General features: G+C 40.3%; 2 protein-coding genes across 7 annotated transcripts in view; both read right to left on the bottom strand.

The window, feature by feature from the left end:
- b4galt2 (UDP-Gal:betaGlcNAc beta 1,4- galactosyltransferase, polypeptide 2) overlaps positions 1-9,402 on the bottom strand; it is a 161,389-nt gene extending 151,987 nt beyond the window's left edge. Inside the window, exons 1-3 of one of the 4 annotated variants that reach the window (XM_055883301.1) lie at positions 8,908-9,056; positions 8,578-8,651; positions 3,157-3,215 (exon numbers count right to left, since the gene is read on the bottom strand). The gene's annotated coding sequence lies outside the window, so the exon portion shown is untranslated. Of the gene's footprint in view, positions 1-3,156; positions 3,216-8,577; positions 9,061-9,239 lie in introns of those variants that run through there. The other 3 variants (XM_055883299.1, XM_055883300.1, XM_055883303.1) reach the window with 3 other exon arrangements.
- Positions 9,403-9,953: 551 nt separating this feature from the next.
- LOC129824032 (V-type proton ATPase 21 kDa proteolipid subunit c'') lies at positions 9,954-17,481 on the bottom strand. Of its 3 annotated transcripts, none has more exons than XR_008754708.1 (9): positions 17,227-17,481; positions 16,125-16,173; positions 15,829-15,912; positions 15,538-15,615; positions 13,817-13,886; positions 13,460-13,511; positions 12,966-13,156; positions 11,811-12,815; positions 9,954-11,730 (listed from the first exon to the last, which is right to left on the bottom strand). XR_008754708.1 is itself a non-coding variant. In XM_055883304.1 (8 exons), exons 1-8 carry the CDS (start codon positions 17,291-17,293, stop codon positions 12,789-12,791), a joined length of 618 nt encoding a protein of 205 aa, XP_055739279.1. In that variant the 5' UTR covers positions 17,294-17,481; the 3' UTR covers positions 9,954-12,788. The 3 variants fall into 3 exon arrangements, 1 of the variants encoding a protein (XP_055739279.1); XR_008754709.1 differs by having other exon boundaries at positions 9,954-12,135; positions 12,733-12,815; XM_055883304.1 differs by having other exon boundaries at positions 9,954-12,815.
- Between the last annotated feature and the right edge of the window lie 3,060 nt (positions 17,482-20,541).

Here is a 20,541-nt window from a genome sequence, read left to right as displayed (position 1 = left end):
GGTAGTGCAGTTCATCCAGGATGGCACATCAATGCGAACTGTGGCAAAAAGGTTTGCTGTGTCTGTCAGCGTAGTGTCCAGAGCATGGAGGCGCTACCAGGAGACAGGCCAGTACATCAGGAGACATGGAGGAGGCCGTAGGAGGGCAACAACCCAGCAGCAGGACCGCTACCTCCACCTTTGTGCAAGGAGGTGCACTGCCAGCGCCCTGCAAAATGACCTCCAGCAGGCCACAAGTGTGCATTTTACCACTTCGCGGCTGAGCCATTGCTGCTCCTAGACGTTTACACTTCAAAATAACAACACAGTTGAACGGGGCAGGGCAGAAATTTGACGAAATGACTTGGTGGAAAGGTGGCATCCTTTGACGTTGCCACATTGAAAGTCACTGAGCTCTTCAGGTAAGGCCATTCTACTGCCAATGTTTGTCTATGGAGATTACATGGCTGTGCGCTCAATTTTATACGTCCGTCAGCAACGGGTGTGACTGAAATAGCCGAATCCACAAATTTTTAAGTGTTGTCCACATACTTTTGTAAATATAATGTATGTTTTACAATGGTGGGGGAGTGCCAAGATGGACGTGTGGTGGCTTTAACACAGCGCCCCCTGTCAGTCATCTAGTGTATATATTCACAGTGCCTTCTGAAAGTAATCATACCCCTGGATTTATTCAAAATGTTGTTGTATTAAAGCCTGAATTCAAAATGGATTGCATATTTTTTTTTCACCCATCTACACACAATATCCCATAATGACAAAATGAAAACATGTTTTTAGAACATTTGCACATTAGAACATTTGCACATTTATTGAAAATTAAATACAGAAATATCTAATTTACATAAGTATTCACACCCCTGAGTCAATACTTAGTAGGAGCACCTTTGGCATTGATTGCACCAGGAGGCTGCTGAGGTGAGGACAGCTCATAATAATGGCTGGAACAGAGTAAATGGAATGGCATGTGGGTGATGTATTTGATACCATTCCACTTATTCCACTCCAGCCATTACTACTAGCCCATCGTTGCCAATTAAGGTGCCACCAACCTCCTGTGGATTACACATGTGAGTCTTTCTGGGTAAGTCTCTAAGAGCTTTCCACACCTGGATTATGCAACATTTGCAGTATTAGTTTTGTGCCTTGCTGCAAACAGGATGCATGTTTTGGAATATTTTTATTCTGTACAGGCTTCCTTCTTTTCCCTCTGTCAATTAGATTACTAGTGTGGAGTAACTACAATGCTGTTGATCCATCCTCAGTTCTCCTATCCCAGCCATTAAACTTGAACTGTTTTAACGTTACCACTGGTCTCATGGTGAAATCACTGCACTGTTTCTTTCCTCACCGGCAACTGAGTTAGGAAGGACGCCTGTATCTTTGTAGTGACTGGGTGTATTGATACACCATCGAAAGTGTAATTAATAACTTCACCATTCTCAAAGGGATATTACAAATGTTTACCCATCTACCAATAGGTGCCCTTCTTTGCGAGGCATTGGAAAACCTCCCTGGTCTTTGTAGTTGAATCTGTGTTTGAAATGCACTGCTCGACTGAGGGACCTCACAGATAATTGTATGTGTGGGGGACATAGATGAGGTAGTCTCATTCAAAAATCATGTTAAACACTATTATTGCACACAGAGTGAGTCCATGCATTATTATGTGACTTGTTAAGCACATTTTTACTTCTTGCAATAAGAAAGGGCTTGAATACTTATTGATTGAAGTCATTTCAGCTTTTCATTTTGCATTAATTTGTAAAAATGTTGAAAAACATCATTCCATTTTGACATTATGGGATATTGCGTGTAGGGCAGTGACAAAACATATACATTTAATCAATTTTAAATTCAGGCTGTAGCACAACAAAATATGGAAAAAGTCAATGGGTGTGAATACTTACTGAAGACACTGTAAATCATTGTACACATTGCAGTGTAATTGAAAATGTGTTGGCAGGAGTCATGCCTAAACACAAGGATTGACACTGATTTGGTAACACATCAAAACACACGCACTGCAGAGGAGATCTGAGTCACTCAAAATACCATGAGTAGATTTGATCGAAATGTCCACATACTCCTGATTGCATTAGATCTCTAGATTTATAAAGAAGATTGTTGAAAATTGATTCCACCATTATGCAGTGAATCACCACCTGATATGGGTGTGGATAGAATAGAATAGTGCGTGTTGGTTTACAAAACGTGCAAAGTACAAAATGCAAAGGGGAATGGGGCCTATTATTCTAATGAATAACACGTTGCATTTGAGCTATTATTTCAGTGTAATAACGTGCTTCAATGATATGCCACCAATGTATATCAGCTCATAGACTTACATCAGCATTCTGCATTCATACAGGCATACAAAAACAAACATTAAGTAAATCAACACCTCACAAGGCGAGACATCCCGCTAAAACACATTTTCCAGAACATCTAATAAGACTATTGCTCCAAATTGGCATAGCTTTGGGTAAAATGTAACATTACATTGTTGGCTCAAGGCCCATAGAATCAGTCCTACAAGAGTCAAAGGTGTTGCTTGTCAAAAGACTAAGAGACTAAAGACTAGATAAACAAAGACAGTACGGGGTGTGAAGGGCAAACTGTGTGTCACTGCCCTCTTGCCTAGAATGGCATTATGCTCATGCTAACCACTCTGAGAAAGGAACACCCCTCACCTTCTGACTGGCACACACACAGATTCCTCTCTGTTGCTCCCCCGGGGGGAGAATTAGGCCTACCTTGCACAGCATAGAAGTTGTAAACTTACAGCCCTGTACAAACAAGAGATATTTAATTATATATATTTTATTTCTGGAAAGGAAAGTTGTGTGGATACTTGGGCTTGAGGTATTACTAGGAGTTTGTAAAGAAAAAGGGTTTCTTTACAAACCAAACAATAACTATCATAGCACATATTTTTTAAGTGCCATGCCGTCATTAATAATTTGGTTTGAAAAAAGTGTCCATGGTGGCCAATACCAATACACTGACTCAGAATAATAAAACAAAATCATTCTTCTTCACCAGCACCCTCATCTCAACACAGATTAACAGAGGGGTAAAGAGAGTGATGCCATTTAAGGGGAACAACTCTTAATAATCCATGTTGTGTAACATCACAAACAGACATGTTCTCACAGCTGGAGGAGAGGATCCCAGATATCAGACTTCACACTCCTGCCCGATTACCACCAACACTGTGGAGCAGAGCACATGCACAGTTCAGTCTACTGACCCTTGTCAGAAACACTGCATGTTTCACATTTCAACTAATGGAAAACAGATAGACACTCTTGTCAGGGAAGGTCTGTGATGCTTCTACTATCAAATCCCAATCAAATATTATTCATAGACTACATGCCAAATATTCAAGCCAGAAATGAAATAAATATCTGACTACTAAACAAGGTTATTTATGCATCAACCAAGCTCTACCATTGTACAGTCATGGCCAAAAGTTTTTAGAATGACACAAATATAACTTTCCACAAAGTTTGCTGCTTCAGTGTCTTTAGATATTTTTGTCAGATGTTACTATGGAATACTGAAGTATAATTACAAGCATTTCATAAGTGTCAAAAGCTTTTATTGACATGGACAACATGAAGTTGATGCAAAGAGTCAATATTTCCAGTGTTGACCCGTCTTTTTCAAGACCTCTGCAATCCACCCTGGCATGCTGTCAATTAACTTCTGGGCCACATCCTGACTGATGGCAGCCCATTCTTGCATAATCAATGCTTGGAATTTGTCAGAATTTGTGGGTTTTTGTTTGTCCACCCGCCTCTTGAGGATTGACCACAAGTTCTCAATGGGATTAAGGACTGGGGAGTTTCCTGGCCATGGACCCAAAATATTGATGTTTTGTTCCCCATGCCACTTAGTTATCACTTTTTGCCTTATGGCAAAAAGTGCTGGAAAAGGCATTGTTCATGCTGGAAAAGGCATTGTTCGTCAACAAACTGTTCCTGGATGGTTGGGAGAAGTTGCTCTCCGAGGATGTGTTGGTACCATTCTTTATTCATGGCTGTGTTCTTAGGCAAAATTGTGAGCGAGCCCACTCCCTTGGCTGAGAAGCAACCCCACACATGAATGGTCTCGGAATGCTTTACTGTTGGCATGACACAGGACTGATGGTAGTGCTCACCTTGTCTTCTCCGGACAAGCTTTTTTTCCGGATGCCCCAAACAATCGGAAGAGGGATTCATCAGAGAAAATGACTTTACCCCAGGCCTCAGCAGTCCAATCCCTGTACCTTTTGCAGAATATTTGTCTGTCCCTGGTGTTTTTCCTGGAGAGAAGTGGCTTCTTTGCTGCCCTTCTTGACACCAGGCCATCCTCCAAAAGTCTTTGCCTCCCTGTGCTTGCAGATGCACTCACACCTACCTGCTGCCATTCCTGAGCAAGCTATGTACTGGTGGTGCCGCGATCCCGCAGCTGAATCAACTTTAGGAGACGGTCCTGGCACTTGCTGGACTTTCTTGGGTGCCCTGAAGCCTTCTTTAAAACAATTGAACCGCTCTCCTTGAAGTTCTGGGTTCTGGGATGATCTGATAAATGGTTGATTTAGGTGCAATCTTACTGGCAGCAATATCCTTGCTTGTGAATCCCTTTTTGTGCAAAGCAATGATGACGGCACGTGTTTCCTTGCAGGTAACCATGGTTGACAGAGGAAGAACAATGATTCCAAGCACCACCCTCCTTTTGAAGCTTCCAGTCCGTTATTTGAACTCAATCAGCATGACAGAGTGATCTCCAGCCTTGTCCTTGTCAACACTCACACCTGTGTTAACGAGAGTATCACTGACATGATGTCAGCTGGTCCTTTTGTGGCAGGGCTGAAATGCAGTGGAAATGTTTTTTGTTAATTTGCATGGCAAAGAGGGACTTTGCAATTAATTGCAATTCATCTGATCACTCTTTATAACATTCTGGAATATATGCAAATTGCCATCATACACACTGAGGCAGCAGACTTTGTGAAAATGTACATTCCCAAAACTGTTGGCCACGACTGTACTAGAACATTCCCATGATTCCCATTGTAAGCATTTCTACCATAATTCTATTGAGATTGCTATCTTCACAGTGTATAGCTAGCCTATTTCAATACATAGCCTACACAGAAGGCCTCGTGGCCATGCTCCAGAGTTGCTAAGCTCTAAAGTCTCTCCACCATCAAATATAGGTTTGCCTTGCCTCTCTCTCTCTGCTTCCTCAGATCGAGCTGCTCATTTGGCTCCAGAGCCCAAAAATAAATGAAGTGCTTGGATGGAGGGAAGGTTTTATTGGGACAGCCTGGGATTCAGGGTAGGTTTTGGGCAGTTTTGATTCTCTGTTAAACACTACAGCAACAAACTAAAATCTACTACAACACTGATAGGGGATATTATGGGCTGTATGTCTATAATTAACTAAAAAAAGTTTCTTTACAAACCAAACAATAACTATCATAGCACATATTTTTTAAGTGCCATGCCGTATTTAATAATTTGGTTTGAAAAAATTGGGCTTTGCAATACAATGCAATTAATGATTACTCCTATCTGTATTGTATACTATCCTTAATTTAAAGTGAACCTCTCGCTCTCAGACTGTAGTTTAATCAATGTATGCAAGGACACATCCTTCGAGATTTTGAATGAAACTCACAATTTACAGCTCTGAATAGGCTGGTTTTTAGACAAAACACAAAGTCAATGCATAGAGCAAAGCAGTCCTCTCCAACTGCCACCTTTGTTGCTCAGGTCTGGTTGTTCCCATGACAACAAAACTCAACATTGAATTAACCTGAAAGAATAGAACACTCCTTCGCAAACAAACTGTCAGGAACAATCAACATTTCAATTGTAGGCATCCTTATTCTTTACACGTAAGTCAAATGTAATTCAATGAAACTTTAAACGTGCACGGTCATTAGTTCAAGTATGCTAAGGGTCTATCAAACACAGAACTAAATTCTTACACAACTGGATATTTGGCTATCCAGTTGTGTAAGAAACAAGTGGCGTTAAGTGAATGGCAGTCCCAAGGAAGTAGTGACTCCTCACCTGCTTTCACAGACTGGTCACATAAACTAGACGTAACATAGTACACGGAAATACAGGACCCTCAAATTAGTATGACATCTTACGTTTGTTATGGTTACATAAGATAGGATGGTTCATCCTTGGGAGCAATTTCCAAATGCCTGAAGGTACCACGTTCATCTGTACAAACAATAGTATGCAAGTATAAACACCATGGGACCACGCAGCCATCATACCGCTCAGGAAGGAGACGTGTTCTGTCCTAGAGATTAACGTACTTTGGTGCGAAAAGTGCAAATCAGTCCCAGAACAACAGCAAAGGACCTTGTAAAGATGCTGGAGGAAACAGGTACAAAAGTATCTATATCCACAGTAAAACGAGTCCTATATCGACAAACCTGAAAGGCCGCTCAGCAAGGAAGAAGCCACTGCTCCAAAACCGCCATAAAAAAGCCAGACTACGGTTTGCAACTGCACATGGGGACAAAGATCGTACTTTTTGAAGAAATGTCCTCTGGTCTGATGAAACAAAAATAGAACTGTTTGTCCATAATGACCATCGTTATGTTTGGAGGAAAAAGGGGGATGTTTGCAAGCCGAAGAACACCATCCCAACTGTGAAGCACGGGGGTGGCAGCATCATGTTGCTTTGCTGCAGGAGGGACTGGTCCACTTCACAAAATAGTTGGCATCATGAGAAAGGAAAATGATGTGGATATATTGAAGCAACATCTCAAGACATTGGTCAGGAAGTTAAAGCTTGGTCGCAAATGGGTCTTCCAAATGGACAATGACCCCAAGTATACTTCCAAAGTTGTGGCAAAATGGCTTAAGGACAACAACGTCAAGGTATTGGAGTGGCCATCACAAAGCCCTGACCTCAATCCTATAGAAAATTTGTGGGCAGAACTGAAAAGGTGTGTGAGAGCAAGGAGGCCTACAAACCTGACTCGTTTACACCAGCTCTGTAAGGAGGAATGGGCCTAAATTCACCCAACTTATTGTGTGAAGCTTGTTGAAGGCTACCCGAAATGTTTGACCGAAGTTAAACAATTTAAATGCAATGCTACCAAATACTAATTGAGTGTAAGTAAACTTCTGACCCACTGGGAATGTGATGAAAGAAATAAAAGCTGAAATAAATCCTTCTCTCTGCTATTATTCTGACATTTCACATTCTTAAAATAAAGTGGTGATCCTAACTGACCTAAGACAGGGAATTTGTACTAGGATTAAATGTCAGGAATTGTGGAAAACTGAGTTTAAATGTATTTGGTTAAGGTGTATGCAAACTTCCGACTTCAGCTGTATCATACGTTTTGCAAATTAGTAGCATATTGTACAAATTGTAATTCGTTACATATCATACAAAATGGATGATGGACATCAAAAAATTAATACATATCATACGAAACGTAACTTATCATACAAAACGAGGAGTCTCAGATTTACGTACAGAATAATACAAAACGCTCTGTGACCATGTTGGCTTTGGCCACCCTGGAGGGTGGGCTCTCAGGCTATGGACCATTACTATACACAAAGACCACTGCAACAGGGTGCACAAACCAAAATCAGATAGTGCTCAACATATTATTCCTGATTATTTTGTGATTTGTTTATGATCCGGAGGGATATAATTGGAGCAAAGTAGCCCAACTGTGCAAAACACCTTTCCACCACTGTTATTGTGGGTTCCATTCATTTATCCTGAGCCCTGAAAAGTTCATCATGACCCTGTCATTGACTGACTGAAGTGAGGTCAGTGAAACCACTTGTACAAAGTAAGAGTTCAGTGAAGTGAATGCATCCATGATCAGTTTTTCCCTACAAACACTATCGCATCAATGCACATAATGACACAGAAGCATTTCTAAATGGGTACATTTGACATGGAAAACTAAGCTGAGGATACATAGCATTGATGTGAAAACCAGTTTCTGATCAAGATATAGTGATCTCTACGTACACTATGTAGGCTATATAGCTTGTAGCCAAAAACTTCAGCAAACAATGTAGGCTGCATCTTGATCTCACTTGAGTTTAACTGTAGCCTATAGAGCTAAATGAAAAACGCCGTATAGGAAATAGCTCTGTATTTCGTGAGTTATTATGTAGATAGTAAATAGTCATTTGAGCAACTTGTCAACATCTTCTAACTAACTAGATACCAGTTGGCAGAATGAGAGCCACACTGCATGCTGCCCGGATGGATCGTTCCATCGCTGATCAAAGGACCTTTCGGCTTGTTGAAATAATGTCGAACATTTGGATCACTTGAAAAAAGGGATGTTGCAAATGCATGTAGAATGGCGGGTCTAGCAGCAGCATGCTTCAGCAAAATGTGCATGACAACAAAGCAAATTGTCTAATAAAACATCAATAACCACCAGTAAACATATACATGTTGATAAATGCAGATGTATAGGATAAGAAAGAAGAATCCAAATGGCAGGCTAAATGTAAAAATACAAGAAAAACTAAAGAACGAAATATCATGATGAACAAATGAAATATAATTTATTCTTACCTTAAGGTAGCAAGCAATCCTCCTCTCCTATGAATGCATGGTCTTTGTTGTTGCAGCAACCTTTTATATGAAATCTGTAAATGTCATTTAAAAAAATGTAATAACAAAAAGTCCTCACGAAAACCTGCTCTCTGTCGTTAAAAGGCACATAATATCCACTTAATAAAGCCTGGAGTGCGTTTTATTTATTTCTGATTATATAAATCGGTCATTTCATTTTTCGTGCACACATTGATCAAAACGTTTTGCCATATAACAGACATGGGAAATATGAATGCCTCATTGTTTGATTATTTACGGAGGGAAAATATAGGGTAGTAAATCTTCTACCTTCCTAATTCCGACAGTCCGTTACGTTTAAATGTGGCTATGAAGACAAAAAAGGAGTCTATAGCAGTTTTCTCTCGCCGAAGATTATCTATTATATTGACAAGATGGTCGACTGGCCGCTCTAACAATGGAAATATATGTCCACAAAGGCGAAATGCAGGCGGGAGGAGGCGAGATCAGGTGGGAACATTCTAGCCAATGAGAGGGCAGATACGCGTGTGAACAAGTCACAATTTTTTTTAAATCCAAATGTCACGCGCATAACACTTTAATCGGTACACTCATAACAACCTAAGCATGATCAAACTTTAATTCAATCAAATAAGCCTCACCTATCAAAATAGCAATTCCCTTTTACCTTCAACAAACGCTACACTCATTGCCCCCCTATTCAAAAACTCCCCAACTTGGTCTGCTTAACTCTCATTTTCGCGCGGACAGATTTTGGGCGCAGTCGAGCCTCTCTTTTCGTCTTCCTCTCTGGTCTCGCGCTCTTCAGTACGGGATCTCTGATAGTCTAAACACCCGCGTATTCTGCCACCAGAGGGAGTTAACTAGGTCCTATTATTGCATTGCACATCTCTAGTAGTCGGCAGTTAAAAGATAGGACAACAGTAAATGTAAATAATTACCTCACTTGTGAGGTACAACTTGATATTTCTAAAGCCAAGAAAAGTAATTGAATTAATATGCCAAATGTAGCTGCCCCCACTTTTTCAAATGTTGTAAATGAGCTTTAAGGGAGAGGCATACGCTGTGATAGGTCCCCGGTAAATATAAAAATACTTATCTAGCGCCATCTAGTGGGTAAAAATATCTACAGAGTTGGACAGGGACATAAATAATATAACAGAACCACACAAAAGAAGAAACTACTTAACTTTACTGTACAGCCAGAAATGGATTGGTCACCCCCCGCCCCTCTCTAGGTGTCTTCCCTTAGGGAGTTTTTCCTGGCCACTAGGCCCCATTTCTGTAAAGCAATGTGACAACAGCTGATGTAGAAAGGGCTTTATAAAATACATTTGATTAATTTGATTGAACGATCAGGTTGGAATATTTATTCTTTCAAGGACAATTATGAAGTAAAGAGGACCCACTTTTACATGTCAAAACAATGGATTCACCACATCAACATATTAAACACTCACTGAAGTATGATCTAGAAAACTTCATTTACATTAGGAATGACACCACTACAGTAGGTGGCCAACCAAGGACATAGAGGGCCTCAATGTAAGCCATGTGCATTCATGGCCATCTCAAGCAGCATACCTTTAAACCAACAACAGTTGGACTTACAATCCAAATGTTATCCATTCAAGTTAAACCATTCAGCACTGAACTCTCCAAGACCAGGATGGCCAACCCGAGTATTACACCAAAGGTCCATTTAGAAATGCTCAAAAGTAATGAACAAAGCTGAATCAATGTATGAAACCCACACCAAATACTATTTCAAATGATCTTTTTGGGCCTTTTGCCATAGGGACCAGCCAAACAATCTTTCATCTCCATGTGTAACAGTATAACTTTAAACCGTCCCCTCGCCCCGACACGGGCGCGAACCAGGGACCCTCTGCACACATCGACAACAGTCACCCACGAAGCAGCGTTACCCATCGCTCCACAAAAGCCACGGCCCTTGCAAAGCAAGGGGCAACACTACTTAAGTCTCAGAGCAAGTGACGTAACTGATTGAAATGCTACTAGCGCGCACCCGCTAACTAGCTAGCCATTTCACATCCGTTACACTCACCCCCCTTTCAACCTCCTCCTTTTCCGCAGCAACCAGTGATCCGGGTCAACAGCATCAATGTAACAGTATAACTTTAAACCGTCCCCTCGCCCCGACACGGGCGCGAACCAGGGACCCTCTGCACACATCGACAACAGTCACCCACGAAGCAGCGTTCGTTACCCATCGCTCCACAAAGGCCGAGGCCCTTGCAAAGCAAGGGGCAACACTACTTAAGTCTCAGAGCAAGTGACGTAACTGATTGAAATGCTACTAGCGCGCACCCGCTAACTAGCTAGCCATTTCACATCCGTTACACATGGATAAATACCATTAACTTTTACATACATTTTTAATATAATAAATAGATACATACATGTACGGTTGGTGAGGACAGGATCGAACACTCAGTTGGAGACCCCCATAAGTATACAGTCATAAATGCATCCCTATTACTTATACTGCACTACTTTTGACCAGGGCCCAAAGGGCTCACTTGGGACAAACCCATGGTCACAGCAAGTTGGACGTTTTGAACATTAAATTGGAAGTCAGCTTATGACAGACTATAGGGTTATTTTTAAGTTAAGGGCTCAAGCTAATTGTTTTATCAGTAACACCGTAACTCATTGGACAAAAAAAAAACTAAAGACAAACAAAATCACAACTAAGTAAAAGGCCAACTGGTCTGGGAAAGTTCTTATCGATGTTCTGCTCGAGTACCATCTCTCCAAAAGAGTATGCATATCAGCCCATTCACAGCAGTCGAAAGACAAGGAGCTCAGATCATTCAAGCTCAAAATGACCAAAAAAACAGAAGGAAAGCAGAAAATGCACACGCAGTGTTTCCCCTAAGATTTTTCAGCAGTGGTGGCAGAAGTAGTGGGTGGGGGGTCTTCAGCAGCGGCGGAAGAGGTAGTGGGAGCAGGGTGTCGTCTTGGGGTTATATATCTACATTACAAAATCTCTACGGTGCGCCGCTGCTAAATGAATAAAGGGGAAACACTGACACGGGAAAAATGGTCTTGAGGAAAACATCTACATTTCACTCTCCACAGATGGATAGTTTACAGGGGATTACAGACCTGAGAAGGAGAAAACAGACATTATCTATGGTCACTTGAAATCAGATAATACTTATATTCATCAGCAACAGTTCACTCACCGTGGATAAAGACCACTTGCATCAGAATGGTAAACACCCCCATGCTTCAAAGAAACAGACATGTGCCCTTTATATATACTGTACACACAACAATTTACAATTCAAATGTTTAACCAATCAGGACTGAAGAGTGCCTACCAAAATGTTATGCATACATCAAAACAAAAGACTGAATAATGACAGCCGACCACTGTCAAACGACCAACAACAATTACTATTTCAGTGTAATATCTCCTTGGCGCACCCTTGTCCCCACACATACTGATTCATTCTGTGTTACTACAGAAAAGGTTACTTACACCAGTCATGGGAAAATATACTGTAACTGAAACAAGTGGAAAAACATGGATTACATCAGTCATAAATATAATCATTTGCTTTGTTATACATTACGACTTTTGCATACAAACAGTTCAAACACATTTTTACAGGCATTCAATACAAATTACGACATTGCTGAAATGTTTCACTTCCATGTAATGAACAGAACAGCTCTTTACGGAACAGCAAGCATGTCCACCACCAGAGAAACCATATGCGTGCCAAACCAAACTTGGGTACCTTAGATGTTAAATAGTGGCATTCCATGATTTGCTCACGGGTAACAAATCCTATACTGTACAGATGTTAATGAAATCAAATATATTTTGATAAAATGTCCCTACTACGAAGTACATTCCCTAAATGTCTAGTGGCCCTTTCAATTGTGATAGATTTGATACAAGATTAATTATACCACTATACTATGAAGACCAATTGTATTCAAAAGGGACAGGGTTTTGTCTTAAACACCTGCAGTTTAATCTAACCATTTGGCTGCATTCCTTTAAGACAAAATGGTGCAAATATGTCACTCTTCAGCAAATTATGGTTAAAAACAATCAGACAAAAAATACATTTAAATAATTTACTATGTATTTACACAATTCATCTGCTTGTCCAGCCTTGTCTTCCATTGATCTTGTCATCTTGAATCTTCTAGTCACCCATTTTTACTTTCGACGTCTACAAGAAAAGACATTTGATCAAGTATATAACAATAAAACAGCAAACCTATACTTGGTTGATGCAATCAGCTACTGAACATGATAGAATATTATGCTATTCAACCAATCAGGGGGAGAAAGAAAACCATGTCAAAAGAATGTCAGTTACCTGCAAGATGGCCACAATCACTCCAAATAGCCCAATTGCACTGCCGAAGATTTCCACAATAAGGATTTTAACAAAAAGGCTGCCGTTCTGAGCATCTGCCAGGGCGGCCCCACTACCAACGATGCCAACACAGATGCCACAGAAGAGGTTGGAGAATCCCACAGTAAGACCAGCGCCAAACATGGAGTATCCTGTTAGGAGAGAACGCAATCACAAGAGCACAGCATTTCCTTCAGCTGTATTTTATCATTGCACTGTTTAACTAAGCCAATGGCAAGACGTGCCTACTTTACTTGTGCCTGCCTTTATCCTATTGGAATTTAAGGACTGGTTCCAATCAAAACCTCGCCTGAGCACCAGTGTGTTTGTGCTATCATGCCAACTCGTTGTCATGCCAAACAATGCTGTGAATTTCAATCTTAACAATGAAGTTGGCTAGAGCAGACAGATCTGGGACGAGGCTAAGCAACACCCACCAACCATTAATTTCTTACCTGCTTGGTAGTTCCTTGCCCCAATGGTCTCTGGTGTAGTGCCACTAAAGCTCTATAAAAAGAGATGTAAAGAAATAATTAAATTTGTGCTCTCTACTACTACAGTATCACACACCAGGGAGATTCAGAGCTCTACTCCAAGATGTCCTATGTAAAAGGCTACAATTAGGAGCCACAAGTTCAGTCCCAAATAGCACCTTATTCGATATATACAGTCGTGCACTGTCTGACATGGGACCATTGGGCTCTCGTCAAAAGTAGTACACTCGGGAATAGGGTGCCATTTGGAATGCAATCACCATAATCACTAGTGAAAATTTAAAAAGGGCAAAAATGATAATCAAATCTCTTGCTTACCTCAGCCATGTTACTTATAACGATTGCCATGATGATCCCATAGATGGCTACGGCCTCACAGAAGATAATGCTTTGGATGGGAGGAGACAACCACAGCATTAAACACAGAAGTATATTGATCAGAAAGATGCAACCCCAATACAGTAGGCACATACAGATATACAAGTTTTATGCCTACACAGAAAGCATACAAGGCCTGTTTCTTAGATCCAGACATTGACTAAAAAGCATTTTCCATTGACCGTGCTCTTTAGTCCAGGACTAGGTTTAATCTGGGTCTGTGAAACCGGTTCACGACACAGATTCTACATTTTAGTCATTCAGCCGACGCTCTTATCCAGAGCAACTTACAGTTAATGCATTCATCTTAAAAGCCCAATGGAGCTGTTTTTATCCCAATAGCAAATCATTTCTGGGTAACAATTAAGTACCTTACTGTGTAGGCTTGAGTGGTAGACCATATAGCAGGGTATTTGGAAATAGTGCCGGTATAGTTTTTCTATACCTTCAAAACCATTTATTTGAAGTCTTAATACATGAATATTTGTGGCTACTTTTTAAGTAAATACCTGCAGTCAACTTGTTCAATATGTTAGGAGACAAAGAAGATTGTGTTCTTTATTTCACCTGTCACATAATTTTTCATTATGAAGTTTACCAGTAGTCCCCAGTCACGTGGTGTTTGTTTACAAGCACACAATGTCTAGAGCCCCGTGTGTGTCACTCACTGTTGTGCAGCACATTCCAGGTGATCTAGTTACAGTATAGAAATCACAACTAAATGTTTACCTGCTAGATATCTTAAAATACTTAGTTAACTGTCTAAAATGTGTTAAATGCTCCGCAGTTGTGCATTTGGTTTGCTAATTTAGTAGCTAGTTAAGCACTTAGCTACATGGCCATCTTCTTCCAAAATCAAGCTTCGCTTGGTAAAAGCAGAGGATCCCCTCCTGGATCAAGAGCCTTATGGCCTAATATTTGTTTTGTAAATGCAGCAAACTGAGTAGCATTTTTGAGTTACTTGTTTAACTTTATGGGCTGGGATGTCTGTCCTGCAAATACTTAGGTCAGAGACTATACATTTTCGCAATGCGTTCATAAGCATTCTCTATGGGATTTTACTTGTAAGCATTGCTAACCTTCTCATTTCAAAAGCTCTGTAGGGTTTAAAAATGGCACCCTTGTGTTCAGTGCCAGTACTACCGAATATATCTTCAAGATGCACAAATCTCTCTGCCATTTCCTGGTTGCCTAAATTCAAATAGTTCACAATTTCAGTTTGTGACAAAACAAGCAGTCATTGTTGTAGAGAATCATTGTACCATCTAAACCACTGAAATATATTTTCCAGAACCAAAAAAGTGTATATTCAGCTGTTTAAAGCTGGTGTACAAAACCAAAAGTAATAGATGCAAAAACAAAACTTCAGAACAGGAAGCACAGAAAAAGCACATATAGAACAGGTCTAGCCCTTCTTAGACTTGCTTAAAAAAATATAACTCACATTTCTATGTGAATTTGGTCAGGTCACCCAAAAAGTCACATATTGGAGCTTTAAAACGGTCAAAAAGAAAGACAAAATGCTTCTTAGCAAGTGCAAGTTCTCAAACAATATTTTTGATAGGACTGTCTTTAAGTGGTCTGAGTGGGGAGGGGAAATAGAAAATTAGCTGTTATTGGGGGAGGGGGGGACTGGTTCCATTCTCTTTTTAATAGCCTACCTGACCAGATTCTTTGTTTTAATCCGTGGTGCTTTTACACCACCTCCTATGATACTGGAACCTGTGATGTAAATGCCCCTGTAAAACAAGGACACAATTCAGTATAAACATGAACAGAATATGCCATACAAGAGAAGAAATATAGCCTAGATGGAACGGGGAATAGGATGGGGACAAGACACTAGTTGCTCTTTCAATTTTCAAGTCTAATTTAACAACTTCTCTATTCCAAATTCAAAATGGGACAATCTCTTCTGAAGAAACACTCAGGGGGAAATTAAGAGTACTCACCAAGCAGCTCCAACAACAGAGAGCGAGATGGCCAAGCCAATCCCAAGGTTCGCCCACATGAAAGGCGAGGTTTCTGTCAAAAACCTGTGGGAGGGAGAGAGCACAATTTCACCATGTAAATCAAACGTTCCATGCTCTAGTCTAGGCTAAGATTTCTGGGGGGGGAGGGCACCACCCGACTGTTTTCTGAAATGTTACCACCAGTAATCAGCACTAGGCTCAGAATATAAAACAGATGTATATTCATACGTCTATGATATGATGTTCTAAGACAAGGGATTGTGTGTCATACTAACCATGCCACATCGAACCGGAATCCAAGGTCGAAGATCGTATAGCAAATACCTGAAAAAGCACCAATCCAGGTTATGCGTTGAAAAGTATGCAAACATTTTAATTTGTTTATGCATTTGTGTGTGTTGCAGTACAATTCAGTAACAGTACACACAAAGCCACAGAACAAAAATGTGTCAGAAATGATTAAGTGTCAGAAGATAAGTGTGATAGCTCACCCCCACATGACAAGTGTTTCAGTTCCCATTTTCCTTACTCTAGCAGCCAAGCAAGTGACCTAGATAACTATGTCAACTATAAATGATGTAACTAAAAGTTTTCTATACTTAACAGTATGCTTTTAAAGTTTTAGTGCAGGGTAGCCTTATGCAGTCTAACATTAGCTAACTATCTGCCTCTAGTCTGATTAATCAGGCTGTACTACACAATTAATTTGGTGTACATACGGCCTGAAGTTAATGGCTACCAAATCGTGTAAATGTTCCTTACAAGGCAGAATGTCGAATAAAATGACTGTACATTTAAAACTTACTCTACCTGTTACGTTCATGTGACTATTTTGTTTCAAATTTCGAGCAGTTGAAGGACACCCGGTAGAGTAAGTTTAAATGTAATTTTATTAAACATTCTTGCCTGTAAAGAACATTAACCCGACTTCGCATGCATTAGCGTCAGGCTGTCTATACACCAATGAATTGTGTATTACACTCTGATTAATTAGACTACTGACTCTGCAGTGATATGCTAGCTAACGTTACTTCTATACACGTTTAGTCGAATTCTTGCAAACGAATAGCTAAATAATCTACCTTTTGGACGACAGTGCCAAAGGTGCACAACATATAATTCAAGGAAGTTAGTTAGCTCTATTTGTCAGGCAGGCTAACTATTACCTAGTTAGCACATCACTGCAGACCCAGATTAGTTTACGCCGTTGCCGCTAGCTATCGAAACAGGCTTACGTTAGCTGGCAATCAATACGGTCTGTGAAGCACGATACAGACATATACAATCAAATGAATGAAAGGAATATATTTACAAAATGCATTATATATTTGCCATCATCATTACCCTAGCTAGCAAATGTAGCTAAAACGTTCTTACCGACGATGAGAATGGTACTCCAGAAGGCCAAAGTGACCCCGGTGTAAAGAATGGCGTGTCCGTTCATGATCACCCAAACCACGATATTTTCCGGACTATCTCACTATGCTACCTTCAGTTTTGTCTTTGCAATTGACGTCGAACCGTCTGAATAACCCGAAATCCTTCAATTGAGGAAGGGAAATCTATCCATCAAAAGGGAAGGGATGCAGTCAGCTGATCGAGCTTGACTTGAGCATGTGACCGTGACAACAAACGTAATTCCACTTCCTTCTTCTTCGTGCCAGTTTCCGCGGGAGCTCCCAAGCACAGACGTAGGATCAGTTGTACATTTTAACTTTGTATTACTTTTTCATTCATTGGTCATAACGCAAAACCGACCGTAGACCAGCACTTGGGCAATCTACACACTGTAGGCTACGGTTATTTATTATATATATATATATTTTTTAGGCTACGGTTATTCTCTTGTATTTTATTGTTGCGATTTCTTTCGCGTTTCTAAGAAAATGTAGTTCCGCAAGTAGAATAAACTGTACAGAGGCATTGTAGAAACATAACATAGCATGTTGATCTCATGATGTAAGCTAAATTCCAAAATACAAACTTGAGTTCCTGGTTTGTCTTTCAACTTTCTCAAATGTAGAATTATTTCCCAGCAAATATGTTGGTATATATACTATGGCTTCACCTCTCTCTCTGTTTCCAGTTAGCAAAGACTGTATAGAAATAGTACGGTGTAGGTGTTTGTAATTCAGCTCCTTGCAGTGGTAGACAATGACCACATGATGGCGCTACATCACTGTTTAAATGTGCACATGACTGGTGACAAGACCCTAAAATGAAACGTTCTGTTCAGAAATGAAGAAGCCGCAAAAAGTGACGCATTATTATTTGCACATTTCAAGTTCAGTCTGGAATCAGGAATATTGGCTATTTGAGCGATGGACCTATTATCTAGGCCTACGTAAAAAAAAAAAACGAATTGTTCTTATCTTTCAATATCATATTTTAGTCATTTAGCAGACATTCCTATCCAGAGCGACTTACAGTAGTGAGCTCATACATTTTCATAATGGTCTCCCATGAGAATCTAACCTACAACTTGGTGTTGCAAGCACCATGCTCTACCAGCTGAGCTCACTGCGCGAGACAGATGTACAGGGACTGTCACTCCCAGAAAAACAAGTCAGACAAAGAAAGGGTAGTGTAGACCTACTTACAGAGCATGCAGATCTTTTCACATTTCAACCCTTCAGGCAGATCATGCACAATTATTCAGGGGTTGTTGGAAATGTCAATAGTTTACACATTAAAAAATTTGTAATTCATCTACAAACACATTCATATTCCACTAAATATGAAGAAAATTAGTTTTTATGAATAAAGTGCCAATTTAAAGAATTCAGGGGAAATCAAGGCCATTACAAGGTGCAAATTAAGGTAAAATTGTTTCCTGGTGACTACTAACTAGTCTTGATCAGAGCCATATCTTGGTGTAGTGCACTGTATGGAATAGGGTGCCATTTGGGACGTACACAGTATCTTCATCTACTGATCCGACAACTTGCACAGTACAGTGCATGCAGACTGATAAATCCCTATATAGCCCAAACCAACACACCCATCTGACGTCAAAACTAACGACCGGTATCTCTTCTTTCTTTTCTTTCCAAAACACTTGACCATGCTGTCTCTGACCAACTCTCGTTATCTCTCTCAGAATTATCTTCTTGACCCTAACCAGTCAGGCTTCAAGGCGGCTCACTCAACTGAGACCGCTCTCCTCTGTCACATAGGCTCTCCGCTCTGCCAAAGCTGCAGTGGCGATTTTAGCATGTAAATCTTTGTGGGGCAAAAACCAAAAAAAGGTAAGATGCATGCCAGCAAAACCACTACACAACACAACACAACACTAAATACATTAATTGCACTATAACGGTGACAAACGGTTCCCACAAACTGTTGGGCCTACATAAAGCTGTCCCAACAGCAGTCCTAACATCTTACCACTGCTACACCTGGCTATTAACGGAGCCTTGTCTGGCAGCGAAACAGTTCATTCAGCCTCATTTACTGCCTTTAAAAAAAAATAGCTTATATGGCTGACGTGCTTAAATAAATGTGGTTTCTAATGACAATTGAGATGTACAAACTATGGCATAAGGGGACGACAAGCGGATAAGAGGCAATCCGTAATTTAAATTAAAACATTAATGAGCGAGCTAGGGCGGACGAAGTCAATAAAACTATTTGTTTAGCACTTTTGAAATGTACAGCGACAAAATTCAGAACATGGGCTGTTCTTACAGTGCTCTCCCTGTGCACAAAGTCAGAACCGTTGGATAAATAAAGGGGGCATATAAGCAGACAATGAAAGCTATTACAATGTAACGGCTCTCGTTGGTGGTATGAAAAGTGGACCAAGGCGCAGCGTGGTATATGTTCATGATTCCTTTTATTTCAAAAACACTCAAACAAAATAACAAACGTGAAAACGAAAGGGCACAGTTCTGTCAGGCAGAAACACTAAACATAAAACAATATCCCAAAACCTAATGGTGGGAGAAAGGGCATCCTAAGTATGATCCCCAATCAGAGACAATGATAGACAGCTGCCTCTGATTGGGAAACTCACTCAGCCAAAAACAAAGAAACAGAAAACATAGAATGCCCACCCAAATCACACCTAGACCTAACCAAATAGAGAAATAAAAAGGCTCTCTAAGGTCAGGGCGTGATATACAATATTCGATTATTACATTTCTCTAAAACAGGTTATAGGCTACTTATAGGCTACATGTGCACCACCAAGTCAGAACAGTAGGTGAAATTAAGAGGGGTAAATAGACCAAATTATTAGGGTGAGGCACATGGGCTACTAACATCTTACTTCACAACATACACTTAGTATTACTTTCTTAGCTACAATATACATATCTCCCTGGCATATTACATCATTTATGCAGCATCATACAATACATTTTTGGATTCACCTTGTGATGTGCTCACTTGAACAGGAAGGTGGCGCGGCGGTCCTTCGTGGGCAAATTTTGCCATCAAAGTCTGTTATTCTCTGGATTTATGGTGCTTTCTAAACAAGTGGGAACTCGGGGGAAAAACAAGGTTGAATCATGATGACGTCATATGATCTTCAGGTTGTAGCTCTAGAAAGAGGGCCAGATGAACAATTCTGAGTTGGATGACCGTTCAAAATGTATTTTCATTGTTGTCTTGAACTCACTGAAGTCAAGTTTTTGCAGTTCCAAGTTAACAATTGTTTTGAGCGCGACACAAATCATGCTTCATTGACAG

This window comes from Salvelinus fontinalis, chromosome 26, assembly GCF_029448725.1.
Source record: "Salvelinus fontinalis isolate EN_2023a chromosome 26, ASM2944872v1, whole genome shotgun sequence".
NCBI classification, from domain to species: domain Eukaryota; kingdom Metazoa; phylum Chordata; class Actinopteri; order Salmoniformes; family Salmonidae; genus Salvelinus; species Salvelinus fontinalis.
This window is presented reverse-complemented; position numbering and strand designations above follow the sequence as displayed.

Bases quoted from the DNA above. Each gene is read 5' to 3' on its own strand.
- LOC129824032 (XM_055883304.1), bottom strand. From the start codon at position 17,293: ATGAACGGACACGCCATTCTTTACACCGGGGTCACTTTGGCCTTCTGG. The intron at 16,174-17,226 runs GTAAGAACGTTT...GTGCTTTTTCAG, and splicing joins GAGTACCATTCTCATCGTCG to GTATTTGCTATACGATCTTC. The intron at 13,512-13,816 runs GTAAGCAAGAGA...CTCTTTTTATAG, and splicing joins TTATAAGTAACATGGCTGAG to AGCTTTAGTGGCACTACACC.